General features: G+C 39.0%; 1 protein-coding gene across 1 annotated transcript in view; it reads right to left on the reverse strand.

Moving 5' to 3' along the window:
- Nucleotides 1-4,087: 4,087 nt before the first annotated feature.
- The window catches only part of smc4 (structural maintenance of chromosomes 4), a gene marked incomplete at its 5' end in the record, with an annotated part of 33,424 nt that continues 10,893 nt past the window's right edge, over nucleotides 4,088-26,618 (reverse strand). Inside the window, 19 exons of the mRNA XM_055645332.1 lie at nucleotides 4,088-4,563; nucleotides 5,817-6,000; nucleotides 7,487-7,719; nucleotides 7,802-7,981; nucleotides 8,632-8,805; nucleotides 9,276-9,420; nucleotides 11,311-11,500; nucleotides 11,721-11,847; nucleotides 12,537-12,689; nucleotides 12,956-13,035; nucleotides 14,487-14,712; nucleotides 14,793-14,954; nucleotides 15,058-15,243; nucleotides 16,545-16,778; nucleotides 17,178-17,342; nucleotides 21,301-21,451; nucleotides 22,555-22,695; nucleotides 22,959-23,086; nucleotides 24,699-24,863. Coding sequence (XP_055501307.1) covers nucleotides 4,393-4,563; nucleotides 5,817-6,000; nucleotides 7,487-7,719; nucleotides 7,802-7,981; nucleotides 8,632-8,805; nucleotides 9,276-9,420; nucleotides 11,311-11,500; nucleotides 11,721-11,847; nucleotides 12,537-12,689; nucleotides 12,956-13,035; nucleotides 14,487-14,712; nucleotides 14,793-14,954; nucleotides 15,058-15,243; nucleotides 16,545-16,778; nucleotides 17,178-17,342; nucleotides 21,301-21,451; nucleotides 22,555-22,695; nucleotides 22,959-23,086; nucleotides 24,699-24,863 — 3,195 coding nt within the window. The remainder of the gene's footprint in view (nucleotides 4,564-5,816; nucleotides 6,001-7,486; nucleotides 7,720-7,801; nucleotides 7,982-8,631; nucleotides 8,806-9,275; nucleotides 9,421-11,310; nucleotides 11,501-11,720; nucleotides 11,848-12,536; nucleotides 12,690-12,955; nucleotides 13,036-14,486; nucleotides 14,713-14,792; nucleotides 14,955-15,057; nucleotides 15,244-16,544; nucleotides 16,779-17,177; nucleotides 17,343-21,300; nucleotides 21,452-22,554; nucleotides 22,696-22,958; nucleotides 23,087-24,698; nucleotides 24,864-26,618) is intronic.

A 26,618-nucleotide genomic window follows, 5' to 3' on the forward strand; every position in this document is an offset into this window, starting at 1 on the left:
TCAATTCTTAAATGTCTTCATGCAAGTACTTGATATTTCTCAGTTGTTCCAGGTGAACATGAACATACGCTCAGCATTCAAACCTTCATGGCTGATTTGATTGCAACCCTAACCCCAGATCAATCCACAATAACATTTCCTTCCCCCATAACAAAGTACTTATGAAGAATTATTGAATCTGTCATAAAACTATTTGAAGATTCTGTTTTCACTCCCCTTGAGGACTCATGGTCCTCAGAAAAAAAACTTTCTTGTAAACTACTTTCAACACATTAATATCTTTCTTTAAATAATCTGCACAGTACTCCAGATGTCTTACCAATGCCCTATTGTCAAAGCATAACCTACTTTTGTGTTCTATTCCCCTTTCAGATGATATGCCATCGTTAGCGTTCCTACTTATTATATCCACCACAGTCTTTTTACCAATCGAGCATTGGAGCACCCAGATCCCTCGCGATTCTCCCTAAAAAGAACTCCACTAAATTTGTCCTAGAACCTATTTTCCCCTCCTCGGTTAACTTGATTTTTTTTTTTTGAAGTATCCTTTTGTACAGTCCTCTTTTGGCGAACAGAGTGGTTAGTGGTACTTTACAAAAGGAACACTAGGGGTTCAGGTAAAGATGCTTTTATGTGTAAGTGCACTGTTCAAGGACCATAGTGACAGCTGATGATCTTAGTGACTCTTAGTGTATTTAGAGTACGAGAGGTTCATTACTTCAGGTATTATTACTCACATGGGAAACTAGTTTTTATTTCCTGCAACTAAGACAGTTGATTAATATCGGGTTATATTTCTTCCCTGTGGTGGAAGGCAACAGTCAGTCGTCCTTTGTTCATCTGTGATCGGGGCCATAAACCCCGTAGTCACCGCTATGGACGTCCCGATACAAAGGCCTTCTCATGGGACGGTCAAACACTTCGTGGCTTGGAGTGCCCTAACGGAGACCGCGGCTTCAGGGTGTTATAGGCCACGCCACGCCAACGGCAAGAAGCCCCGCAGACCACAACCCCATGATGCCAAAGTCACCAGGCCAGCGATCGGAGGGAGCACTCCTCACTGGCGACCCCCGGCAAGGGTTCGCCAGCTTACGTGGATCTTGGACAAGCAGCAATCAAAGAGAAGCAGGGAGAAGAGCTTATTGGCTGAAACCCGTGGGAAAGGTGAGTCCCATGGGAAACACAGTTTAAAATTGAGGAATTTAGTTTGTAAATTGGTAAATTAGGCAATTTATCGGTCAATATAAGCAAGGCTGCTCTAGGGGAGCAGCAGTGAAGGAAGTGCCTTGTGATGGAAGCGCGAGTCTGGCTCGAGAGGGCCTGGTGAGTAAAGTGTGAGTCTTTGGCTCGAGAGTCTTCTGCGAGGAGGCTACGCAAAAAGCTGGAGAGGACGGGACTTTTATCTTTTAGAAACATAGAAATTAGGTGCAGGAGTAGGCCATTCGGCCCTTCGAGCCTGCACCGCCATTCAATATGATCATGGCTGATCATCCAACTCAGTATCCCGTACCTCCCTTCTCTCCATACCCCCTGATCCCCTTAGCCACAAGGGCCACATCTAACTCCCTCTTAAATATAGCCAATGAACTGGCCTCAACTACCCTCTGTGGCAGAGAGTTCCAGAGATTCGCCACTCTCTGTGTGAAAAAAGTTATTCTCATCTCGGTTTTAAAGGATTTCCCCCTTATCCTTAAGCTGTGACCCCTTGTCCCTGACTTCCCCAACATCGGGAGCAATCTTCCTGCGTCTAGCCTGTCCAACCCCTTAAGAATTTTGTAAGTTTCTATAAGATCCCCTCTCAATCTCCTAAATTCTAGAGTGTAAACCAAGTCTATCCAGTCTTTCTTCATAAGACAGTCCTGACATCCCAGGAATCAGTCTGGTGAACCTTCTCTGCACTCCCTCTATGGCAATAATGTCCTTCCTCAGATTTGGAGACCAAAACTGTACGCAATACTCCAGGTGTGGTCTCACCAAGACCCTGTACAACTGCAGTAGAACCTCCCTGCTCCTATACTCAAATCCTTTTGCAATGAAAGCTATACCATACCATTCGCTTTTACTGCCTGCTGCACCTGCATGCCTACCTTCAATGACTGGTGTACCATGACACCCAGGTCTCGCTGCATCTCCCCCTTTCCCAATCGGCCACCATTTAGATAATAGTCTGCTTTCCCGTTTTTGCCACCAAAATGGATAACCTCACATTTATCCACATTATACTGCATCTGCCAAACATTTGCCCACTCACCCAGCCTATCCAAGTCACATTGCAGTCTCCTAGCATCCTCCTCACAGCTAACACTGCCCCCCAGCTTAGTGTCATCCGCAAACTTGGAGATATTGCCTTCAATTCCCTCATCCAGATCATTAATATATATTGTAAATAGCTGGGGTCCCAGCACTGAGCCTTGCGGTACCCCACTAGTCACTGCCTGCCATTGTGCAAAGGACCCGTTTACTCCTACTCTTTGCTTCCTGTTTGCCAGCCAGTTCTCTATCCACATCAATACTGAACCCCCAATGCCTTGTGCTTTAAGTTTGTATACTAATCTCTTATGTGGGACCTTGTCGAAAGCCTTCTGGAAGTCCAGATACACCACATCCACTGGTTCTCCCCTATCCACGCTACTAGTTACATCCTCGAAAAATTCTATAAGATTCGTCAGACATGATTTACCTTTCGTAAATCCATGCTGACTTTGTCCAATGATTTCACCACTTTCCAAATGTGCTGCTATCCCATCTTTAATAACTGACTCAAGCAGTTTCCGCACTACCGATGTTAGACTAACTGGTCTGTAATTCCCCATTTTCTCTCCCCCTCCCTTCTTAAAAAGTGGGGTTACGTTTGCTACCCGCCAATCTTCAGGAACTACTCCAGAATCTAAAGAGTTTTGAAAGATTATTACTAATGCATCCACTATTTCTGGAGCTACTTCCTTAAGTACTCTGGGATGCAGCCTATCTGGCCCTGGGGGCCAGGGCCCCACGAGGATGTTGCCAGGACTACAGGATGTGAGCTATCAGGAGAAGTTGAGTAGGCTGGGCCTGTATTCCATGGAGCGCAGGAAGGTGAGGGGGGATCGTATGGATGTGTACAAAACCATTAGAGGAATAGATCGGGTGGATACAGTCTTTTGCCCAGAGTAGGGGAATAGAGGACCAGAGGACATGGGTTTAAGGTGAAAAGATTTAATAGGAATCCAAGGGGTAACTTTTTCACAATGGTGATGGGTGTATGGAACCAGCTGCCAGAGGAGGTAGTTGAGGCTGGGACTATCCCATTGTTTAAGTGACAGTTAGATAGGTACATAAATAGGACTGGTTTGGAAAGATATGGTCCAAGCACAGGCAAGTGGGTCTAGTGTAGCTGGGACAAGCATGGGTAAGTTGGGCCGAAGGGCCCGTTTCCACACCATACCACTCTATGAGAAACATATAAAATTCTTAAGGTATTGGACAGGCTAGATGCAGGAAAAATGTTCCCGATGTTGGGTGAGTCCAGAACCAGGGGTCAGTTTAATAATAAGGGATAGGCCATTTAGGACTATGAGGAAAATCTTTTTCTCCCATGTTCCAAGGCAAGAAAGATTTTCACCAACACCAAGACTGAAGAAGAGTTTCGGCCCGAAACGTTGCCTATCTCTTTCGCTCCATAGATGCTGCTGCACCCGCTGAGTTTCTCCAGCATTTTTGTGTACCTTCGATTTTCCAGCATCTGCAGTTCCTTCTTGACCTCCACAAAATAGAATCCGGGCACCAAAAATGATGCCCCCCCCCAAAAACGCACAAACCAAATGCCAAAATGCAAAGAATAAGCCTCCACGTTATAGAATTAACTTTCTATGTATTCATCATTATATTTGATATTCCAGGCAATGTACTGGCAGCCAATCCCTTTGACCCAAACTTTCATTTTGCTGCAGTTCCACCCAGCAGGATTTCTCCTACCTCATTTTTGTTTAATAGTATGTTCTTCCATCCCACATTATCCACAGCAGAGTTGAATAAATTGGAGAGGATGGCATCACTGTTATTGGCTGCCTGGCAACTGATCAGTGAAACATGTCAAAGAACTACCATCCAACAGTGAAAAGCTTTTGAAAGCGATTTAATATAAGAATACAAATATCTACAGAACATTAAAACAGTACTTTTCCACAAATAGAAAATATATACAATATCAAAATTTAAAGATCACAGATGGGCAATTCAAGGGAAGTTAACCCCAAAGAGAAGTTTAGAAACCAACTTTAAAGTCCACTGTTTATAAAGATGTATTACTGTCCTACTTTAGGCTGCAATGAATTCCACATAACGGTGGCAAAATTTAAAACAAATGTTTAAAAAGTCTTAAAAAAAAGCTGATGCCATTTCTATCACCAAGACTTAAGCTGTGCCCATTACTTCGGGAAGTGCTTGAAGACCAATGATTTTAGGATTAGTTGCAACACTCTTCGTTGTGTTGTGGGTCTTGTAGATTCCAACCAACCTATCAGCAATTTCAAACATATTGTTCCTTAAAGAAATGATGATAAACTGGGCATTCCTGGTCTGTTCCTAAGGGAAGAAATCATAAACTGTCAACAAAATGTCACAAAACATTTGTTGTTGCTGCACCAAATGAATCTGCTCTCAGTGAGCCAGGCATGTAAATCAAACAACCAAGATTCATGTCAATTGTTTGTTTGCCTTTTGTACAGCACTCATTTCCCCATATCCCAGAGAACCGGGACACAAACTGACAAATATACACCTCACTTTGACTATCCCGTTGTCGCACCCTCCCCCCCTTCCATTCCCTTCCTACGTCTGAGACATATCAGACAACCCAATCAACAACGTCCAAATGCTTAGCCCTCACTGCCTCGCTTTACTATGGATCTTCAGTCCTTTGCTTTCATTCCCTTCAGGAAGACATCATGGTTCTGTTTCTTCTAGAACAGAGACCCAACCAGATCCCACCATTTGCATTATTTTGTCCTCTTCACTTTATCATCTCCAGCTTTGGCTATCTCTACCCTTCTCACCCCCATTTGACGCATCAGCCAAGCACCCCTCTCCACCTGAACCAAACTTTCAATTGTTAGCTCTTGTCCAACTTCTTCCCCTCATCTCTTTCTACAAGCTATCTCCCCTCTACTCCAGTCATTGACCCACAATGTCATGTTCATCCCCCCTCCCTGCTGAGTTCTTCCAGCAATTTATCTTTTGCAAGTAAACTCCAGTTTTCCGAAGGAGAACTACATTGGAATTCAAGCAACATATAATCTGTCATCACCATAAAGCATTGATAATTTCCCATAGCCGGCCAAATTAAGACCAGTTGGTGCATCAGCTTGTCGAGTTGATGGCACAGTGGCGCAGCGGTAGAGTTGCTGCCTTACAGAGCCAGGATTATTTCCTCCCCTCCCACCATGTCCCACCTTGCCCTTCAGATGAATGCAAGATGACATCATGACACTACATAAGCAATTCAATACTATTCAATACAATTCAATCTCTTTGGTTAATTCATTGGCAATGGCGGCACCTTGCTGAGAGAAACTACTGCTCGAATTTCCTATATCTCAAGGCTTACTTTCTTTATAAGAGTTCTTAATTGCTTCTGAAATATTGCAGCGTGGCAGCAATAGTTTCCATTCTTATTGGAAACATCAAATGCAATTAAATAACATTTTTATAAGCAGTCTTAAATATTGAAGAATATTTGTTAAACTAGGCTTAATACTATTTTATCCAGTCTTAAAAATTTGGTCATAAAATTTCTAGATTTTAGAGTGTTCTTATGGTTTTACACTGCTGTTACTTACATAAATATAATGTGCAACAATTGAAACATTTCTGAAATCCAGCGCTGCATCAATCTCATCCATGAAGTATAATGGAGTAGGCTTGTAATGATGAAGTGCAAAAACTAGAGCCAGAGAACTGAGAGTCTTCTCTCCACCAGAAATATTGAAAATCTTTTTCCAGCTTTTCTTTGGTGGACGCACACTAGAAGAACAGGTTAGGTTTCCATTAAAATTAAAGAAAACAAGCATTTCCCCCCCAAATTTAAATAATTTCAGTATTGGCCAACAGCAGCTGTTATTTAATCCTATTATTAAAATTAAATTCCCATCTAATTAAATGATTTTATGTGACTAAAATTGCTCAAAAGAACGGGGCATTTATACGAGAAAAAAACCAACAGTTCCATTTGTTTTACAATAATTCTATGTTCAACTCTCGGGGTTTTAAACCCAGGTGCATTTCAATAATGGTCAGTCATGTACTTTTTTTTTCAAGGCTGCATGCTCAGCCCCCTGCGTTACTCACTCTATACTCATGACCGTGTAGCTGGTCATAGAGTGAACTCCATCATCAAGTTCGCCAACGACACCACTGTTGTGGGACGAATCACTGACGGTGACGAGTCAGAGTAAAGAAGTGAGATCGACCAATTGACCAAATGGTGCCAGCACAATAACCTGGCTCTCAACACCAGCAAATCCAAGGAACTGATTGTGGACTTTGGAAGGGGCAGGAGAGGGACCCACAACCCCATTTATATCAATGGTGGAAAGGGTCAAGAACTTAAAATTCCTGGACGTGCATATTTCCAAAGATCTTTCCCGGTCCCAGCACACTGATGAAATTATAAAGAAAGCACATCAGCGCCTCTACTTCCTGAGAGTCGTTATGTCAAAGAGGACTCTCTCGAACTTCTACAGGTGCACAGTAGAGAGCATGCATCGTGGCTTGGTAAGGCAACCTGAGCACCCAGGAGTGGAAAAGAATGCAAAAGGTTGTGACCACTGCCCAGTCCATCATCGGCTCTGACCTCCCCACCATCGAAGGGATCTATCACAGTCGCTGCCTCAAAAAGGCTGCCAACATCATCAAGGATCCACACCAACTGGCCACACACTCATCAGGTAGAAGGTACAGGAGCCTGAAATCTGGTACATGCAGGTTCAGGAACAGCTTCTTCCCCACAGCCATCAGGCTATTAAACTCGCCAACAAACAAACTTTGAACTATAATATCCTATTGCACTATATCTGTTTATTTATGTGTATGCTATACAGACACACTGAACTGTTCTGTATTTATGCTTACAATATTCTGTTGTGCTGCAGCAATGCAATAATTTCATTGTCCTATCTGGGACACATGACAATAAACTCTCTTGACTGGACGACTATATATATGGAAAAAATATTCCCACTGTTAAAAAAGTAGCACTCTTAGTACTTTTGGTCGGTAGTGTTCATGACTACAAATGAACAGTAAAACTAGCAGTTATAGTTACTGATAGTGTAGCATGAAGATAATAAACATGAATAAATGTGATTTCAAGATGCTTGTCAGCATCCCATTTAATCTGGTAAACAAGGAGTGGAAAACAAAGTGTTGTCTAGACATGTCATGGTTCAAATTCCATTGGGCTTTATAATGCAATTATGTCAACACTTGTGTAAAAAGCAAAGTTTCCTACCTGAACAGAATTCCTTCAGAAAATGGGTCTAGACTGTCAACCAACTCCAGTTCAGCATCTCCACCTAGTGTAAGCATTTGGTAATTCTCCTTCAACTTATTGGTGATCATATTAAAGCCAGCCATAAATTCATTTAGACGCTGCTTCCTCAAGTCTTCAAAGGCACGTCTGAATTTATCACGCTGATCAGTAATTTCATCCAACTCGCCCACACGCTGCAGGTAGAGCTCTTCCTGCAGATAAACAGCACATTAAAAAAGGTTCAAATCTAACAAATGTAACCTCTACAAGACAAGCAAGAATTCCAGAACGTACTTTCTTCTTGTATGCAGCAATTGAACCCAGGTTTGGCTTCATATCGAGGCACTTAGCTTCCAGAAGTGCAATCTGATTATTGATCACATCTGGATTGTTAATTACTTGCAGATCCATCTCACTTAATTCTTTAAGTTCTTCTGCTGGTTTGTCAGATGGATGTAAAGAAAGCTTTGATATCTAGAGTCAAATTACAGAAAATTAAAAATAAAATGAAATACATCTTATTTTAATTTAAACTTACTTTTCCATTTGTTCCATAAACAAGTCAGTCAAATAATACATCAAGATATCACAATAAAAACCTTAGTCACTAAAGCAGTAACAAAAAATAAAACCATCAACAAAAAGTTGTTTGGCAAGTCACTTTTCAGTTTTAAAGAGCTGATTAAGAAATTCGACAAGACTATTCATTTCCAATATTTACTTTGTCTAAAATCAATGAAGCACAGAACTGGTCACTGAGGAAGGTTTGGCTGTCAGTCCTTTTAAAATTAAGTTCAAGCATGAACAGAAAGTTTAGCAGGCGTTTCACTGTAGGGGACTTTGCAGCAAACGTTCATTATGATCTCCCATTTCTTGCTTCCCACATACAGAGATAGTTGGACTCAAATCAATCACAACTTAGTCACATTACCCCTCCTCTCAAATCAAGCTGGAGATCACCTGTACAAAGCCTGCAGGCCTCCCCAGATAAAAGCAGCAAAGTTAGCAGACTATAAACGGAAACACATTTTTTCCTAGTTAATATAGCTTGGCTACTCCCTGCATAAACAATGTCATTAGCATCCTAACCATTTTAAAATAACGAGCTGTTTGCTATCCCTTACCTCTTTCTGCCAGAATTTAATTTTAGATTGGTGTTCTGCAATATGCCCGTCTATCTGTTCCAACTTTAGACGAATGTTAAGAGTTTCTTTCTGAAGTGCCTGTTGTTCTTCCTGAATTGCCTTAAGTTCTTGCAGTAAACAATTACGTTCGTCAGTTACAGTTGTTAAATGTTCCTATGGAAAATAGAAAAGACAAAGAGTAAACATATGATGCAAAAAAGATCTTTTAAACAATCCAAGATAGATTGGTATTTATTTCAATTGTCCAAATGATCTTGCTAACGTACCTTAATCGGCAAAGACAAATTCATCTGTTAAAATATTTTAGAGAATTTTATAATGGAAATTTGGGAAAGTGAAGACCCTGAATACATATGAAATACTAACTTTTCATTGTGAATTATCTAACGACACATACTTGCAAAGTTCATGTTTACTAAAGCCCCAGATAAATTCTGTCAATGTTAAAATAGCATTATACAACATGGAAACAATCTACAGGCCGTCCACACCAACCTAGATGCCTATCCAAGCAAATCCTATTTGCTTGTACTTAGTCCATATTTCTCTAGACCTTTCCTCTGTAACAACGTACTTAGTCCATATTTCTCTAGACCTTTCCTCTGTAACAACATGTTCTGTACCTGGGCTTCAGTGCTTTCTTTGAGCACAATAGCACCCTCTTCCTCCAATCTTTTCAGTTCTTTTGTTAGATCTTCAATCTCTTTTTTGTTCTCTTCAATTTCTTCTCCGATTCGCTTCACCGATTCTTCTGCTTTTTTAAAATTTCTGAAAAGGTAATATTTATGACATTTTTTTGTATGAATAAGAATCAAATGATCAATCAGTTCGAACAGCACAATCATGACCAATAGTTGCTGATTTAAGAATGGATCAATAGGCAAGATACTAAAAATAAATGCTGCACCCAGTGTTGAGGCCAGAATGCAATGAATTTCCCTAATGATAGCCATTGGAAACAATGCCAGGGGCTGTGAACAGAGACCAGAGTAGATTCGATGTTAAAATGATAGCCAACGGGAAACTTGTAGCTCCTAAACAGGAGGTATAACACAAAGTAGTCACCCTAATCTCAGGGTTTACATAATATAGAATTGCAGGTTGGTACAAGACAACTTCAAGATTTCAAATATAGAAAAGCATTAAACAGCACAAAATATGTTAAAAAAAAATATGCAAAAGAATAACTTTAGCTTTCTAAATGCAACATATTTTCAAAAATTCCTCATGGCTGTAAGACCTATGATGCCATTGATGTACTTATGCATTAAGGATATCAATCTATAGTGCTGTGAAAAAAGAACGGATGAGGAATGGGCCAGGGCTCTGTGGAGAGAGCACGTTAAAGTGGAGTACAAGATAAATTCTCTCATTGCATCACAATGAAGGTGGCAGAAGAAAATCCTCTGACAGTAATGGCGGATGGGTGGAAAGTGAGTTTAAAGGAAACTTCTCAGTTCTGGAAGACAATGGGACCAAAGCAGAAATGTGCTAATTGAGATGAACTTTGTCAAGGTCTCCATGTATTAACATTCAATACAATTGAGAAGCAGGGAGAAAGAGAAGGTTTTAAGACTTTTATCTTGAGAAATACAGGCACAGAAGAAGGGAAGTTGAAGTCAAGGTTAAAAATGGAAGCAGATTTGATTAATATTTCCCATTTAAATCAGGACAAAAACAGAAATTGGCTCAGTTCAAAAGTAGAGGACTGAAGCAGGATAAAAATGAATGTTCCACGCAAACCATTAAAATAATCTATTTAAGTGACTCAAATTAAAAATAAGTAATTTAAGGTAGAACAAGCTTAGAGAGGGCAATTGTGAATGGGATTAGGTTGTGATGGGTTCACGAAACATGGGGCCACTAGTCCATCATTGTGCAGGAGAGATTTCCAATGATGACCACAGCTTAATTTCTTCATGCCCCCCCCCCCCCCCCCTTTGGATAGCAAACTCGTAATAATTTGGTTTTGCACATTATCTTCATATGCATTTCCCCTTTTAACTTCATTATTATTTAATTATTCACATCTTTCACTTTGACCTTGCCTTTCATTAACGTACGCATTACCACATAGGAGGCCATTCGGCATTTCAGGTCTTTGCCAGCTACAACCAAAACAATCCCATCATTCTATTTGCCATAACTGTATTTCTCTATACACTACACCTTGTTCTCTCTCATCCATCAACTCTTCTTTGATTCTTTGTCCTATTCTGAGCATACGATCACAGGGAATATGTGCAAAATCCACAATGGCAACACATGACTTCAGGATCAAACCTGCATTCCTTGAGCTATGAGTTAGTTGGACTAACTGACGTCTCAGCATCTCACCCCTTTTCTTCCTCCCACAAGCAACCTACCCTTGCTTAAAAACATTGTATTTCAATCAAAGCAAAATACAGAGGACAGAAATCCAAATGAAAATCATTGCTAGAAATACCTAGCAGGTCAGACAACCATGAAACAAGCTGAATTAATTTCTAGTGTTTCAACAGAATCATATGATGAATTTACATTTATCCTTTTAGAGCTCTAATGGAAGGTGATCTGCATGAAATGTGCATTTTGTCTCTTCCGTTACACATGCAATATGCCCAGCTAGACATTTTGACTCTTAATTATTTTTTTTTTTAAACTTCTGTTGGAACTTACCTTCCTGCAGTTTTTATAGCAACTTGTGCTTTTGTAATGGAAGAGGAACAATCATCTATTTCTTTGTTAATTTTATCCAGTTTATCCTGTTGGGCTTTAAGTTTTTTATTATTGATTTCAACAATAAGTTCATGCAATCGTTTCACCTCTGCTTCAATTTTTCCAGCCTTTGCTGCAGCCTTCTCGTACTCTGAAGAAAAAAAACAGGATTACAGGATAGACGATTTTAATGCATCAATATTTTAATTCATCTAAAAATTATAGGCAGTTTAATTATATAATTGCTCAACAAATTTAAAGCATTCATTAATGAATTTGGAGTGAAACATTTCCAAGTTCCAAGAAAAAGACTAAGTTTATGTGAAGCCCCAAATAATGGAAAAGATACACAACATTGAACACAAGCTAACCTTTCTTGTACGTATCCAGTGTCTTCTGTAGCTGTTTCTGTTTATTCTGATCAGGGACGACTGCGATCACATTTGCTTCAAAGTCCTTCACCTGAATTGTCAAGTGAGCTTCCTGTTCAGTCAGCCCCTAATTTAAACAAATATCTCATTGACTGATCATTCATCAAGTGATAGGATTTTAAATTTAACTGATTTCCAAGGATAAACATTCCCACATAACTTGATAATATCACAACTATTCTTATAATCAATCTACATTATTTCTCCAATAGCTTGAGCTTGGTGTAGTAGACATAATAAGCAGAGGCATTTACAGATACAGGCTATGGATCACCAAGTAGAGTTTTGCACTTATGAGAAGCTACCTTAATTGTTAATCTTTAAGAACTGCAGCTGCTGGAAAAATCGAAGGTAGACAAAAAAGCTGGAGAAACTCAGCAGGTGAGGCAGCATCTATAGAGCGAAGGAATAGGTGACGTTTTTGGGTCAAGACCTGTCTTCAGACTGATGTCGGGGGGGGGGGGGGGGGGGGGGGGGGAGGCGGAGATCTTTCCCCTCCCCAGGGCTCTCCCAGGCGGAGATCTACCGTCCCCAGCTCTCCTTTAGCCTTTGTTCCACCCTTCCCCCCCCCCCCCCCCCCCCCCCCCCCGATATCAGTCTGTCTAACCTATCTGAATGGCATTTGCAGTGGCAACCTGAAATCAAATTCCATATTAAGAGTTCTGCTACTGATTATGTAGTTGATCCATTGGTACTTTAAAAAAGGAACCCGATTTGATAAATACATCACAAAAACATAATTTCAAAATTACAAACCTGAATACTTGCTGTGTATTTTTCCAATGTATTTTTCATCTCCCTGATGCTCTGTCGCATTTTTACCACCTTTTCCTCCAAATGACCTTTCTGTTCTTGGTATTTCTGTGCCATTGCCAAGTCCTTTTGCAATTTAGCCTCCATTTTTTCCATCTATTTTGACGTAAAAATATTTTTTAAATTGAACTCACTTTTGTACTGAAAACCAAAGAACTTGATTGATGGACATTAGTTTAAACACAAAAATCTTAAGATATCTTAATTACTTAAGAAATTGGGTTTGAGAAATGATCAAGCTACATAACTAAACAGGAATGCTGACGCTAATATAGCTGCTGTTTATAACCAGGGTAGCACAAGTTGATGGCCTTCCCTCAACATGAACCATTGGACAATTGAAATATTAGACATTCACTTACCTCCTCTGGTGTAGTTTCAACGACTAATGAAGATCCCATTCTTCCCTTCATTATTTTTCTCCCTCCACCTGTCATGGTACCTGAAGCAATTGGAGTTACAAGAGAATAGATCACATAAATGTTTTTATTACAAAATTAATGCGTCTTAGAATTTGATTACTACCTCACAGGCACTGCTCTGATAGTTACATATAATAAAATGGTTTATCGCTTCATAACGGGTGGCACATTGTTACATACCCGGACCAAAAATATTTTATATATTTTATGATTGTGTGTAAATTCTGTGAGTTCAAACACATCAATTAAAATAATCAGTTTTCAAAATCTTGTTGCATGCAGTTAATTTTACATTATGAAAGAACGGATTCAGTTGAAAATATGGTTGAATCTTCACATATTTGCATTAAACATATTCTATGCATAACTTTCCCATCAAATCTCTTAAAACCAATGCCATCTCATTTTTGATATCCCTCCCATGGGCAAAAGATCCTGATCATCTCCACCATCAAAGTCTCATAAAATGTATATTTGTCAAATTCTCAGCCTCCTTAAAGGACATTTTTTAGAACGGAGACAGGAAACATTTTTTCTCAGAGAGTTGTGAGTCTGTGGAATTCTCTGCCTCAGAGGGCGGTGGAGGCAGGTTCTCTGGATGCTTTCAAGACAGCTCGATAGGGCTCTTAAAAATAGCGGAGTCAGGGGATATGGGGAGAAGGCAGGAACGGGGTACTGATTGGGGATGATCAGCCATGATCACATTGAATGGCCTACTCCTGCACCTATTGTCAGCCTATCCAATCTCTTCCAATAATTAGTTATCCTTTTAAAAACTTGTCTGAAAAGAGAAAATGCCTAAATATATCAAGATAGGCCGACTCCAACACTTTTGCAGAGATGCTACGTGTTGGATAAAATATCTAAGACAAAAGTAGCATCTTCTGGTCTGCTTCTTATGGACTCAAATAAGGACATGCAATATCCTGCCGTCTTCCCAGCTCTATGTCAGCCTGCAAGGATAAAATTCTGCTGCAACCAGTCCCATTCAAATAAACTGAGAGACAATGAGTGAGGGATTTTGGTATTGCAAAAGTAAAAACATTTTAAACTTTTAACAAGATTTGCGTAATAAAATGTCAAAATCGCTGTCAAACATTCAATAGACCGAATTAACCTGCAGCATTGCCCACTCTCTTCCCAGATTCATGGGCTGATACTGACATTCTGTTCAGCTAAATAAAGCAAAAGGGTTGGCACACAAAAGTTGAAAAGCCAGGGTCCCAGAAGAAGTCTGCTACTGTGATTTTGGGGATCAGAAGATTTGTGCCAATCAACTGGAGGAAAGCTTCAGGTTAAAAAATAAATAAATCACAATTCCACAATTGAATAATCAACCACCCATGCTTCAAAGAAAGTTTCCTTTATGTTTTTTTTGTTTAAATTAACTGACAGGATAAAAGGACAATTAGCACGCCTGTAGAAAAGATGATACTAATACATTGTTTCATAATTTCATCTTCCAACATACCTGACTGCTCTATTATCTGTCCCTGCAGTGTTACCACTCTCCAACGCTTGTCCTTCTGGAATGCAACACGTGTTGCTTGCTCTAGGTCGTTAGCAACAAGTGTGTCACGAAGTGCAAAGTAAAATGCTGGACGTATAGTTTCATTGTTGATTTTAACTAAATCAAACAGACGGGGAATGTTTTCTGGAGTCTTGATTTTATCAATACTTCGTTCCCAAACTTTCATCTGCAGAAAATATTAAAAGTTAGCATAATATAATAGAATTAGTTTAACCAAACACATTTGAATTCAAAAGAGTATTGTACCTTATCCAAAGCAATAAAAGTTGCAACTCCAATATTTTGTTTTTTCAGGAAATTAACACACTCTTGGGCCTTATCAATTGTGTCGACAACAATGTTATCCAAGGCACCACAACAGGAGGAGATCGCAACGTCGTATTTTTCATCAATGGCACCCAGATCACCCTGAAATACAAAATATGCCATGACCAAAAAAAAAAAAAAATGCAATTCAACTTGAATTCAGGATTCCTGTACCAGTGGAATATATTTCACATATCCCTCTTACCAATCTTCCATGGATTCCGAGGATTTTACCAGTGTTCTTTTGCTGCATTAGAGCCTCCAAGACTCTGCCCCGACTGCGATTTACTGTTAACGAGCTTTTTGCTTCTTCAACCTTTTGTCGGAGCTCATAAACAGTATTCCGGATCTGAGCATCAGAATGAATTAATTTTTCAAGTTCCTTTTCATCCTAGAAAGGATACAAAATAATCTAATATGACTATTGTATATTAAACTGAGAAAAACACAATTTTAACATTACACTGAGCCACAGTTTAGAATTTGATTCATATTAAACTATATCACACAAAAAACAAGTCGTAAAAAGAATGGACCAAAGCTTGTTAGAAGGTCGCCAATTCCACATGGAGGAAAGAGCATTAGCTCTTTGAAAGCTGTTCTTTGCTATTAAATGGACCCGCAAGTTGCAAACCAAAAAAACAAGTAGCACCATTATAAAAAATCAGTAAAAAATTGTGATACTTCAAAGTAGTAACATCCTACTTTAATAATTGATATACAAGAGACAAAATATCTTCTTAAGTCTTTCTGTGCTAATACCCTGCCTTTTTACATCCTCTCCCCTACCAACTTTGCAACATGCAATTTCCAATGGCCACACACACAAAACACAAGCCCTTGATTTCTTATCGCTCCAAGTTAATCCAGCCAATGCATCTTTGCTGCTTTGATGTACTGTTCCAAAGTTGGAAAGGAAAAAAACTCACTTCAGGTCAACGACCTTGTTTCCAACACAATGAAAGATCATCTCCCTGAAGTATTAACTCTGATCATTTTTCCAGAGATGCTACCTATGCATTTTCACCTTCAACATTTACTAGCCACTTTTAAAACACTGGCCTCCCTTTTCATTTGTGAGCAAAGATTTCTACTTGAATAATGCAAAGCACAGCAAACACCAAGACCCTGTAGAGCCCAAGGCAAACAACATTCTAAAAGCAACACAATGCCATTTAGAGAATGCCATTACTATCTCAGTTAATAAAATATTGGATCCCCCACAACAAATCCAAAGCAAGGCCTGCAACAAGGTAAATGCCCAATAGACTTTGGTATTACACAATCGCAGTACTGTGATCTACACAGGATTCTTGCCAGCTCTAACTGTAATTTCAAAGAATTCTGACTCGAGTTGTTTTATGCACAGAGATTGTAAGGTTTCTTATATGCTACATCTACGCAAACTTTTGGACATGCTAATAATCACACGTGAATGCAAGTTGCTCACTAAAATGTATGAATATGCAGGGTGCCTCTGGGTAAAGAATGAGTTTTGTTGTTACAGACGCTGATTTTATTCGCAAGTAAGAATGAACACACGTAGTAGCATGTCGGACCTTTCAATTTAATAAATGTTATGAGATTGTTTGTATGTAGGGATGTCCATAAGTTGCCGTTTGCAACTTGCGGAAGGTTTGTACAGATTGCTAGAAAAACGTCTTTCAAAATTAACTAGTGTACTTATCTAACCTTATGCAATTCCTGTTGATTCTGTGGTATTTTGGTTTCCAATTCTTTAATTGCTGTTTTTCTTTCTTTAAGTGTACTAGTAGTGGTCGTTAGGGTTTCCTTGGCCTGATTGAGTTGGCCCAAAGCAGATTTATGGCGACTGAGGTAGATATCCAGCTCCGACTGAGCTACATCCATCTTTGATCGAGCCCCATTTACCGCTTTACTCAACTCCATGAGCTCCTTTTCATTCACCTATAGATAAAAAGGCACCATAACATGACAAACATTAAAATTATTAGCTAACATACATAAGTTTAAAAAATAAAATTACCAGCCACTTTTGAAAGCTTTTTTTTTCCTCACTTCAGCAAGTGTCATTTCATTGCCAATATTCATGCAAAATAACCATCTTCTGAAATAGTAGAATTTATCATAATTCAGGGATTCAGTCATAGAACCTTGAAATAGACCTTTTGACCCAACTTGCTCATGCTGATACTATTGTCTAACTAAGCTGGTCCCATTTGCCTGTGATGGCACATGTCCCTCTGCCAACCTTAGTGAAATTCATTTTGCCACTCCTAAACTTAAATCACTGCATATTATTATCCGCTCCCATCTTCTATTGCAATGATTACATTTATATTATACCTCTTTTTCTTCCTGTAATCCTCGCGTTTCTTGTTTGAGACTCTCCATTACTTTCCTCAGCTTTTCTTCTTCATTTATTTTATTCTGTTCAAGCTTTTCTTTTCCAACTGTTGCTTCTCTGATGACATTTTCACTATCACTGGGTACATTTTTCAAATCATCCAACTATCATTAGTAACAAAAAAAGCAAAAGTTATAGCACGTATAAGAATGACAGTTAACTAAAAATCTTGTCTGTCACAACCACATTCTGATTGAGATGTATAGGCACAAACAGCACTCAAAAGACAGCACCCATGCTGAAGTGACAGTTCGGAGTAAATAATTGGGGACCATTCGTATATCTCTATAATATTAAAAGTCTTCGTCGTGTGTGTGTGTAGTTAATTTTTATTTTCTTCCAAACATTAGGCAGCCTTCCCATTTTCACACATCCTGCTCACATTCTTCCCGTTGCATTCCCACCTATATTTCTGAAGTTATTAATCGTTTAAAGTTTTTAAACTAGCCCAAAAACTCACCCATTTCGGAAAAAAAACGAGTGACGTCACAATGCACTCGCAAGGCAGGACGGGACACTCCGGGAGGGAGGTATTTTCACACATCCTGCATGAGAAATAGCGGTGGCTGCCGGCGCCCGACAGGGAGGGTAGTGCTGGAGCTGGAGGTAGGTCCGAGCCCGGGGCTTGGGATGGGGCTGAGAAAGAAGCCGCCGCTGGAACCAAGGACGAGCCTAGGTCCGGGGTCAGGGACGAGCCCAGAGATGAAGTCGGGGGCCTGCACTGGAGCCCAGGCGGCGGCTGAGCTGACGGCTGGAGTCTACAGCCAGGTCCGGGCCGAGTACGAGAACCAGGGCCAGTTTCAGGCCCTGCTCTACAAACTGGGCAGATCCTGGGGCAGGGAATGGAGGTGAGGGGAGGAGGATGAGGGAAATGAGGAGCACGGAGATGGGGTGGGGGTTGGTTTGCTAGAGGGAGATGAGAGAGGGTGTGTGGAGGAGGGAGATGGGGAGGTGTGGAGGGAGATGGGGAGGGGTGGAGGGAGATGCCCACTGCCACCCTCTCTAGCCCTCTTCACCCCCTCCCCCTTCTCTAGGGATTGGGGGGGGGGGGGGGGGGGGTAGAGGAAGAGAAGGGAGTGCTGAGGCACGAGGGGAAATGAGCCGCGCCTACGTAGTTGGGGGCTATGCGCGAGTGGTGCAATATTGCAGACCACGAGTGAATGGTGCAATATACCAACGTGTCTGTACTTGGTCTAGTGTCCTATAAAATTTAGAAGCCGTCTCAAAGTCAGCTATTAGCGACTAAACTTTAAACTCCTTGAAGAAAAGTGTGAATTCTTCAGCTTTCAATGTTAATTTCAATTAACATGATGTGACATGCTACTCAATTCTCCCGAGTCGCACAGATGCAATTGTACGAAAAACAAAATTATAAAATGGAAAGCATCTTCTTAGTATTATCACTTTTAGTGCATTGGACAACACCCCCGCCCCCCCCCCCCAACCCACAAGCCTTAAATGCCCGCAAATTAAAATTTAGGTCTTTCGTATGTACCATATATAAATATTTCGATTTTACAGGCAGCTGGGGGGAGTGTTAAATATCACCCTTCTCTTTTCAAGAGAAAAGAGACCCTGAACACTCATTCTTCCACATTCCCCATGCAATTCCAGTATCCTTGCACATCACTATCTATAGAAGATGACCAGAACGGTGCAATAATACTCAAAATAGAATACAAATCAAGATCAGGTAAGATATTTAAGTTTTAATCCAATCCTAGAAATAAACTAGTTTGATTTGTATTTTAAAGAAATAGCCACTTTAATCTGCAGCACTACAACATCCTTATACTTGGATTCCCAGATTCATCAGTTTTGGTACCCCTTTTAAATTATTAAAATATACATACAAATCCAGATTAAAGAGTAATACAGAGATCTCCAAAGAAGATTTACTAATGGTGTTTCTGTAAATACAGCACTCAGCACTTCCAGGTTATTTTCCTGTTTTTATGTAATATTCCCATTGTTTCATATCCTGTTTTTTTTTTAAAGTAGTATAGATCATGGTGTATCGCCAAAATAATGAGATGAAGCAAAAAAATAAATAAATCTGTTTTTACAACTAAAAATATCAGAACAGGAACAGTGGTTAGAAATTGTGCGAGACATCTTTAATATGGAGAAATTGACATATTCCTTGAGAGTCAAGGAGAATTCATTTGAGAAGATCTGGGAAAAATGGACTGTTTATTTGAGCCATGACACCAATTAGATAAATGCAGAGCTAGACATGGGAAGATTGCGTTATATAGAACTAGATGGTATGTTTGTATGAATGATGAATTATCTCCAGATAACTAATCAATGTAATGGTTTTTCTTTTTTTTAATTTGGTAAGTGAACCACACGGTCTTATTCCAATTTTTTTTTTAATTTACTTTTCTCTCCCATCTACTTATTTTTTTATTTTGATTGCTGTTTTTCTTACTTTGTTTTATTTATGGTGATGGTGTTGCACTGTTTTGAAAATATCTCTTAAAAATCAATAAAAATTTAAATGAAAAAAATCAGAAATGTCCTTGTGTTTACTTGCAACATTTTTCAAGCAGGAATTCATCAAACCCGTAGGCTAATTTTTACCAGAAAGATTACATTAATTTTGCAATTAAATATCTATACATGCCCAAATTCTGAATATGCAGATTTTTTTTCATTCATCACCCGATAAGATGGTTTTCTGATGCCCCAAGTTTTTGGAACAGAACGCAAGTAGCGGTTGCCCCTTTGGTCACATTGTGAAATGTATGATTTTAAAACAGAGCAAGCGTTTTTAATATTTATTGTTTCTTTTTTATGTTTAAGCTTTCCATTGAAATACTTAGATCATAGAAAATAGGTGCAGGAGGAGGCCATTCGAGCCAGCACCGCCATTCATTGTGATCATGGCTGATCGTCCCCTGTCTTCTCCCCATATCCCTTAATTCCACTAGCCCCAAGAGCTCTAACTCATTGAGGTCTATCTAACTTAATAATGAATATAACTTAAAATCATGAAATAAAAATCTAGTTTGCTCACCTATTTTAGCAATGTCTCATTCTGTCGTCCCTCCCGTTGTCTAAAGCTGTCAACGCTATTTATAGCGCTATAACGGTTTTTTTTTGCACTCGTCAAGATTTAAAGAAAAATTCAAACAACCCGATTATAATGATCTTGGTGGGTTAAGAGCCAACATTTTGTAAGGGAGCTTAGAAATCAGTAAGTGTCTTATAAATAATTTTTTCCCTCAAATTTTGAAAGTATTTCATTTTGATCACAAATTAGCTTAAAAGGATCATAGGTAGGCCCATTTTTAATGCTGTGGTATTTCATTACGATTTAATAACTTTCAAATTTGACCAGCCATGTCCCCTTATTTACGGAAACACCCATATCCAGATCCTCCTAGAAAAACATTCAATCAGGATGACAACCTAACCAGAGTGGTGATGCTCATCCATGCAAAAAGCTGAGACAGCTTTAAAAGCCATGCAGTGCAAGGAACACATTCAAACAAGAGCCACAGGTGCTTGGGTTCATCTCTGATGAGGGTTTGGCACATTTTCTGATGGGAAAGGTGTAAATAATATCAAGCGAACCATATCAAGGGGTGGCACAGCAGTAGAGTTAAAACACCAGAGATCCAGGTTTGATCCTCACTACGGGTGCTGTATGTATCAAGCACCTTCTACGTGACCACATGTGTTTTCTCTGGGTGCTTGGGTTTCCTCACACATTCCAAAGAAGTATAGGTTTGTATGTTAATTGGCTTTTGTAAAATTGGAAGTTGTGCATAGTGTGTAGGATAGCATTAGTGTACAGGGTGATTGCTCCATGGACTCAGTGGGCCAAAGGCCCGTTTCCACACTGCATCTAAAAGTCTAATAATCATAAGATTGTGCAGAAATATTCCAAATTTGGTTTAACCAAGATTTAATACTGATTTATTTTAATGATAGCACACAGAAGCTACAATTGATAGTATGTCACTTTTTTGCCTCTTTCAGATGAATATTGCTCACTGGCATTAAACAAGCTGTGTAACTATCTCAATATGTATTTAAACGAACAAACTTTACCTTCTCTGCATCTTTCTGTAGTTGTTTCTGCAATTTCTTCTCTTTACTTTTTGAATGCTTCAATTTTTCTTGGACTTTCACATCTTGCAAATCAAACTCTGCAAACTTTCCCTTTTTCTCCTCAATGTACGTGGTAATTTTACCCATTTTTCTATAAAATATTAACCAATAATTCTTCATGTTCATGTGACATAACAACTTGGATTACACCCATTTTTCCTTTCAGGTGACGATAATTTTCACTCTTTAAAAAAAATCAGCTTGAAGTCTGGTAATTATTTGATTTTAGAAGGATTAACCCAGATGGCATCTACAAATTTCTAAGATAGCCATCAGCAATCTGAAGCAGGAACAGAGGTTCATTCCCCGACAGCCTTTCAATGGTTGACATTCACCCAAGCCATGATTAATTACAGCTTGTGTCAGCAACTACGTAAATATCTTCTCTGCTCAACATGCACTTTCCCCTTCTTTAAAATGTGAAAATCATGAAAGAAAAATGTAAAAGACCGTATTTTGCATTTATCTGGTGCCTTTGACATTGAAGACAACAAATTAATCAAAACAAAGGGGGAATTTATGGTTAGAATGTGAAGTCTCCAAAGAGAGTCTTTCTTTAAGTGGATTTATAATGCAAGTCAAGTGTTCTAACATTATAGAATATTTGAGTTCGATTACAATGGTTCAGGAACAAAAAGATCTTGGGATACATGAGCATGATCATATCATGGGCATGTTAAAAAAAAAAAAAAAAGGGTTCACATCCTCGCCAGCTTACGAACACCCCACTCATGTATAGCCTGTACTTAAGAGTGAATGTTCAGGAGACTGGCAGAACTGATTTGCCAGTTGATGCAGGCAGTATCTGCCGCGTGGGAACTCAAGTTCTCACCGGCTGCATTTCCCACTTGCAACTGCCGGTCGGTATTACGAGTGGTTCTCATGAATGGAATCCTGTCATAACCTGGCGAGGACCTATGTTGGATTTTGGGCTTCATAAGTAGAGGAATGGATGGGAAGTGTTTTTTCTTTCATGATTTTCAAAATAATGGCCAATCTTATTTTTAAAAGTCCATTGGCTCACCCATAGCTGGGAAATTGCATCCAATTCTGGACTCTACACTTTAGGGCAGAGATTGAGAGGAGTTAAAAGCATGTAAAATCGTGAAGCTTGCAGCCCAATAAGAGATTAACATTTTCCACATCAAATATGGGCAGATACAAGACAACACTTAGAACAGGTTCATGACTTACTTTTCAAATTGCTTCAAAGCATTAATTTTGACTTTTATATCCCCCTCAAGTTTGGCACTTTTATCACGTGTATCCTGCGTATCTTCATGAATTTTTTGCTTCTGTTCCCCCATATCAGCAATTCCTCTCTGCACTTCATGGCTAGTGAGAGGTCAATGATGGGAGAGGAAAGGAAAAACAAAAAAAAAAACGGTTTAAATTACGATCAACCAGAAACCAATGAAAATCTACTTTGATGACAAATAAAGAGTGCCAGTTAAAATTGTTTATCAGTACAATAGATCGAAATAGGGAATCTAATTGCAAATATGCATTTCAAATGTTTCTAGTACTCAGAGAATATTTTAAAATATATAAAAATAGTGATAAAAATAGATTAAAGTCAGTGAATTTCTAAGACATACATATAATAACGCAAGACACAATTCTTCTTCTTGACAATTTCATTTTCCAATGCAAGAAACTCAAGTGCATGATTTTTTTCTCCTTCCAAAGCATCCTTTTCTTTTTCCACAATCTTCACCCTATTAAGCTAATGTGGAAAAGTTTAATTAATCAAATTGCATTTCATTGCAAAAAAAACACAGGTTTAATAAATGCATTCATTTTATATCAAAATAGTTCTGTGGAAATTCTCCATTTAAATCACAATTTATAAGGCCCCATTTAAGTAGTTATATCCTTGAGCATAGAGACCATTGGCCAATTTACTCGTCAATCCATCAAGCCACTGCAAAGCCGCCTTTGTCAAAATTGATTTTCCGCACTCTTCACATTTCCTCTCCAAATTGCTCCAGCTTTTAATCAGCAAGAATTGGTGAGGTTACTATTCCCTTTGCTCTGACTCAGAAAATCCGTATCACAAATCCACCCCCACCCCTAAGAAAATGGGGCTGCAAAATTGTAATTGCGCTCAACCTCCAATAGAGCAACATTTATTTTGGGAAATTCAACCTACATTTCAGAGAGATCTTCATTTGATTGTTGAAACTTTACTTAAAAGAATGAAGACTTCCGTGGGCTGAAAGGAAAGCAGCTGGAGTAGGTAATAAGGGGTTGGGGACTAATATTACATTTCGGATTTCCCCATAGATTGCACTCGTGCCATACTTAAGACAGAATCATCTATGCCACTTTATCAAACTACCAGCATTTAATTGTAGTCAAAGTTGCTCCCTGTGGCACCTTGTGCAAATGGATAGGAAAGGTTTGGCCCATATCCCTCTAAAAGCGAGCTGGTGGGACTAGCGTAGATGGTTGACATGGGCAAGCCGGGCCAAGGGCCTGTTTCCATGCTTATGACTCTACGACTCTAGTATGACCACTGAATAGTGCCAGCCTGTGAAGGTATTTCACACTCCAAGAAGAACATATCCAACAGTTCTCATCACTCCAGTATTTATCGTTAAAGCAACACCAGAGTGCTGCAACCTATCTATTTATTAGCAAGGCATTGGTATCACAACGTTGAGAAAATGGCACGTGTGAACATTTACAATTGTTTCATATTCAGTGATGTGATGAAACCCCGAGAGTGTGGCGCTACAAGAAACCCAAATAATAGTGCTTTTGGAATCTTACAAGATTGTGCCACACGTGGGATGTCAAGACAAGACTGGGTGACAAACTATATTTAATTACATTAAAGTATAAAAGCAATTTTTAGCTCTGGTCTTGAATTGATTTTATTACAAATCCGCTCCAACACACTGGATGATATAATAAACACAATACTCTGTTTTAATTCACCTTACCAAGGCTCTACACAGCCCTTCACAGAATCAAAGACGATGGATAATGTCACTAATTTACTCCACTGATGGACTATACAAGATAACCCAAAGTGCTATTGCAGTCATGAGCCTCAAACAGTAGACACGTCCAAGATTCAGGGTTTTCCTATCACCCAAAATCTATACTTTATAAATTTTACCATGATTTATGTATCATTGTCCTCCAATGTAAAATGCTGCACTCTACACTGAATCATTTTATTTTCAAGAATTTAAGAACCACTTGATCCAATAAAACAACCTCCCTTTACAGTACTGATCTGATAAAGGACCATGCTAGTCATAACAGTATTGACAGCTCACTTTACATTTTAGAATGCCATTTGATGTTTCAAGTAATTTGAAATGTACCTTTTCTCCTCTCTGTTCATTCAAAATCTCAACTCTGCGACAAAGTATCTGAATTGGCTCTTTGAGTCGCTCTGATCCAATTATATCTTCCAGATATTCTAGCATACCTTCATCGTGCTGATTTTGACCTTTTGGCTTCATCATGGCAATTTGCTCCACTTCACCCTGCAAAAGAGGCGAAACATGTAAGTGTCATAAAATTGGTAACACTCATACATGTTTACAAAACATTTTTTAAAATACCAGTATAATAGATACCAATTCCCTGGTATCTATTATAATTGTTGTTATGTTTATTAACAACTACAATTAAATTCACAATTCAGACATCTATTCACTTTTGAATTTGATTAAAAAGTTCACAATTTTACACAAAATTCCAACAGGTTGCAATTAATTGTAAAAATACAAATGGTCATAATACATTCTGCCAAAATAAAGAACTGCAGAAAAAATAGATCTCTATTTCTGAATAAAGGGAACTCGCAACTTTCTGGATGCAACTGAATTTGTGAATTGATGAGAACACACAACTAATAATGCCTGCAACATGAAGACTTTCTAAATATGCAAGCAAGAGGAACAGCTTCTTTCCGGCGGCTGTCACTCTACTAAACAACGTACCTCGGTGACTGCCAATCACCCCCCCCCCCCCCGGACACTTATTATTTATTTTTTATTCAAATCGTTTGCTATGTCGCTCTTCAAGGGAGATGCTAAATGCATTTCGTTGTCTCTGTACTGTACACTGACAATGACAATTAAATTGAATCTGAATCTGAAGATAGGTCTATTAAACAATGACGCATAGATCGCAACAAATCACAAGCATGCCAAAATGGACATTGTCTGAAATTAATTTTGCCAAATGTAGCGCACAACTAGAGTTATTCAGCCAACTTAAAAGCCTGCATGTTTTATTTGCTATATTTTAATAGACTTGTTCGTTTTCACATTGCCATCGAGCTGCTGGAACATCGCAGGAGTTTCCATCTTGTAGTCCTAGACATCTTTCTGATTATTGATTCTGCTTTGGCCATTTACCCAAAGAGCACCAATTTGCAAAGTTGGGTGCAAAAATAAATATTAAATTCTTAGACGAAAATACAAATAACAGCAACAGAACACAAGTGCCTGGGATAAAGACGCCAATTAAAATATTTCATGCATGGCCCCTCATTGAATTTTGTAAACTCAGAACATGCCTGTGCCAATTGCACCAACATACTGAATTAGATAAAAGAAAAGGGCACACATCAGGCAAACCAGACTACAAACCATGTATCAAAAGTTAGAATTTTCAGAACCAGTGCGTCAGAACAAAATGTAAATTGTCAATGGTAACCTCAAGTCATAGAATCTACAGCTGTGAAATTGGTAGTCAAAGTAGCCAAGTACACTTCATGGTCCATAGCTCTTAACAGTGGACACAATAAATGAGAGTAGTCTGAACAGTGAGTCACAAAAAAATCAGTTTGAAGAAGGGCCCTGAAATGTCGTCTATCCATGTCCTACAGAGATCCTGCTTGACCCCCCCCTAAGTTACTCCAACAATCCATTTTATTCTAGAGGAGGCTACAATCTTTATCTGTACTTTACAATGAAATTAATGCCCAAAATGGACAATGGTCGAACCCTGCAGTCTCAATATTGCCCTCCCACTGGGGTCAAAGTCAGTCCAACTGTAATGTTGAAACGGTCTTCCAAAGCCATTTCATTCTAAAAAAAAAAAAAAGCAAATTGGCATAATTTTGCAGCATATCTTGACAGAGCGATGTTGACGTAAAAACACACTAAGAAAACGATGTAGTTTGTAAACAAGCAGAAACACAATGACAAAAAAAAAAAAGCAGGCCACAGGGTTGCAGAACAAATGCACTAGACATTACCAAACCTATGATAATTACACACAAAATGTAC

Source organism: Leucoraja erinacea, chromosome 14 (genome assembly GCF_028641065.1).
Source record: "Leucoraja erinacea ecotype New England chromosome 14, Leri_hhj_1, whole genome shotgun sequence".
In the NCBI taxonomy this organism is placed as follows: domain Eukaryota; kingdom Metazoa; phylum Chordata; class Chondrichthyes; order Rajiformes; family Rajidae; genus Leucoraja; species Leucoraja erinaceus.